General features: G+C 35.9%; 1 protein-coding gene across 14 annotated transcripts in view; it reads right to left on the reverse strand.

Annotated features, from left to right (window-relative positions):
- The window catches only part of GK (glycerol kinase), a 78,586-nt gene that overhangs the window by 66,551 nt on the left and 9,142 nt on the right, over positions 1-2,893 (reverse strand). For all 14 annotated transcript variants that reach the window (XR_005203381.1, XM_017548489.2, XM_017548486.2 and 11 more), the window contains exon 2: positions 896-969. Coding sequence is in view for 13 of the 14 variants with exons in the window: in XM_017548489.2 (XP_017403978.1) it covers positions 896-969 (74 nt within the window). In the remaining variant the exon portion in view is untranslated. The remainder of the gene's footprint in view (positions 1-895; positions 970-2,893) is intronic.

A 2,893-nucleotide genomic window follows, 5' to 3' on the forward strand; every position in this document is an offset into this window, starting at 1 on the left:
AAAAAAAAAATTTCAGATAAATGGAGTCATGCAGTATATACTCTTTTGTATCCAACTTTTTCATTTTCCATAATTCCAGTGATATTCTCTCATATTGTTGCAAGTATCTGTTAACTTTTTTTAAATTACTAAAATGGTATTCCATTTTTATCCATTGTACTGATGACAGACATTTGGGTTGTTTCCAGTTTGGGGCTACTTTTAATAAAGGAGCTAAAAAAATAAAAATAAAAAATAAAAATAAAGGAGCTATAAACATTCATGTGCAAGTCTTTCAATGGACATATGCTTTTATCCTCTTGGGTAAATTCCTAAGAGTGAAATGCTGCAGGTGTATGGTTAGCTTTGCAAGAAACTGCAACAGTTTTTCCAATGTGGTTATTATGATAAACATCATTAAATTTTAAATAATATACTTAACATTGTATTTAATCACAATTATTACATATGAATACTATTCCCAAAAATGTGATTTTAGTATTAGATGATAAGGTATGTGAATATTTTTTAAAAAACAGATACCTTTATTTCTTTTTTTTTTCTTTTTTACTGTTTGGGGTCCAGTACAGATACCTTTATTATAAAACAAACCTGACACTCAAATCAGCAAAGCAGCATTTTTGCAACAATAAGAACACAGAACTAAATGACTTCAAAGTTAATACTTTTGCCTTATTACTTTATTATTCCTTGCTCGTATGTAACTGAATTCCTAAGCCATCAATTCATCACATGTAAGACATAGCAAGTTATTGCATATTTTCTTAACTAATAACAACCTCTCAAATCTTTTCAGGAGGGTATCTGGTCAAGTTTACTTAACAAATCCACAGGGCAAGTCGGGTGAGATGGACTAACAAACATGTGTCTTTACATATTAAATTAGGAAACATACCCTTCTCTTGGAAACTCTTGTTTTATTTCCACTTGATGATGACTAAGTAGTTCAGCTGTTTTTGAATTGAAAACCTGAAAAAGATATTACAATGTTAATGTAAAAATGCAGGCAGATATCAAAGATGTTTAAAATTATTCAGTAACTAAAGTTCTTGTTCACTGGTGGAAAAGTCCAATGAGATGAAATGCTATACACAATGTTCGACTTCATTTTCATATGGAATCATAAAAGATATAAGTCAGCATCAGAAATAACTTCTCTTTAGGTAAAAAGAAACCTATTGAAGACAAAGGTAAATTAAGAGGCAATTCCCTATTCCTTACAAAACCAAAATGGTTCTCTAGTTGTAGGAAATTTAACACATTAATTAACAGTATGGATTTCTTTTACAGAATAGGGAACCAAGAATAATAAAAGAGAGCTGATACAGTGATATAATGGCAATGGTATAAAGTTGCACTCCTCGTTTATCCTGGAGGTGGAGACAGAAAGGGTCACAGATGCTCAGACACATAAATGTGTACTGTGCAGATTCTTTTGAAGGGAAGTGCGGCTATGCATCTAGCTCTTATAAAGGGGAAATAGAAAGCCAGACGCAGTGGCTCACACCTGTAACCCCAAGGCTTTGGGAAATCACAGCAGGCATATCACCTCAGGTCAGCAGTTCGAGACCAGACTGGCTAACTTGGTGGAACCCCGTCTCTACTAAAAATACAAAAAATTAGCTGGATGTGGTGGCACATTTCTGTAATCCCAGCTACTCGGGAGGCTGAGGCAGGAGAATCACTTGAACCTGGGAGGCAGAGGTTGCAGTGAGCCAAGATCATGCCATTGCACCCAGCCTGGGCAACAAGAGTGAGACTTTGTCTCAAAAAAAAAAGGGGGGAGCCAGAGTCCTGTTAGTAGAGGAATAAGTATATACTTGGCCCCATCCAGCTAAGTATCTCTGTGACATGCCTGTCATAAATTGCTGACCCTTGATACAAAACATTAAAACCAATGGATGAAAACTAACAAAGTGCTATCTGGTCAGTGCTAAAAATCCTCTAGAATTTTAGCACTACTAAAATGACACTTTTTAAAATGTAGCAAGTTTTTCACATATATTTTTTCCATGTTGTAGTATCTATATTTGAGTGTCAAATTACTTAATCTTACAAAGTAAGATGCATATTTTGATTAAAATTAACTTCCAAAATCACGGTGATTACAGCAGTGAAGTCACTTCCAATTAGTAAACTGTTTCCATACCTAGGTTTCCTGTGGGAGAAAATTACCTGTTCAATGCAAACTCAGAAATGAAAAAGCATTGAGTCTGTGACTTGTTGCCTCCCTCCATTTACATCACACATACCCTCTTCCCCCTTTTCTGGAGGAAAAATAAACATAATGAAAGCAAGAGGGCAAACTCTGAAGTCCTTCGAGGAGATAAAATATCTTGCAAGTCAAAGGTTAACTTGACACATCATACATCATACACAATGTGATAGCCCTCTGATTTACAATGTAGCATTAGGGTATGTCTCTAGGAGGCCAGTTCCATTTGCCCTGTTTTATTCACTGAAGTATCTCTAGGTGCTAGAATAGTGCCAGGCCCAGAGTTGGTACTCAATAAGTATTTGCTGAATGTGCAAAAAATATGGTCTATTACATGTACTTATTCAGACAAAAAATATCAAATAAAATGAGAAACATGCAGAAAAACTACTATAATAGGAAACTCCAGCTGTATCACTTTTATTCATATTACTGTTGCTCCCCTGCTACTCTCAAATCCCTAAAGGACTCTAGGTTACAAAACAAGGTGTTGGCTCACACCTGTAATCCCAGGACTTTGGGAGGCTGAAGCGGGTGGATCACATGAGGTCAGTTCAAGACGAACTGGGCCAACATGGCAAAACCTCAGCTCTACTAAAAATACAAAAATTTGTTGGACGTGGTGGTGCACACCTGTAATCTCAGCTACTCAGGAGGCTGAGGCAGAAGAATTGCTTG

The sequence above is a fragment of the Cebus imitator genome, unplaced genomic scaffold (assembly GCF_001604975.1).
Source record: "Cebus imitator isolate Cc_AM_T3 unplaced genomic scaffold, Cebus_imitator-1.0 Scaffold208, whole genome shotgun sequence".
NCBI lineage: Eukaryota > Metazoa > Chordata > Mammalia > Primates > Cebidae > Cebus > Cebus imitator.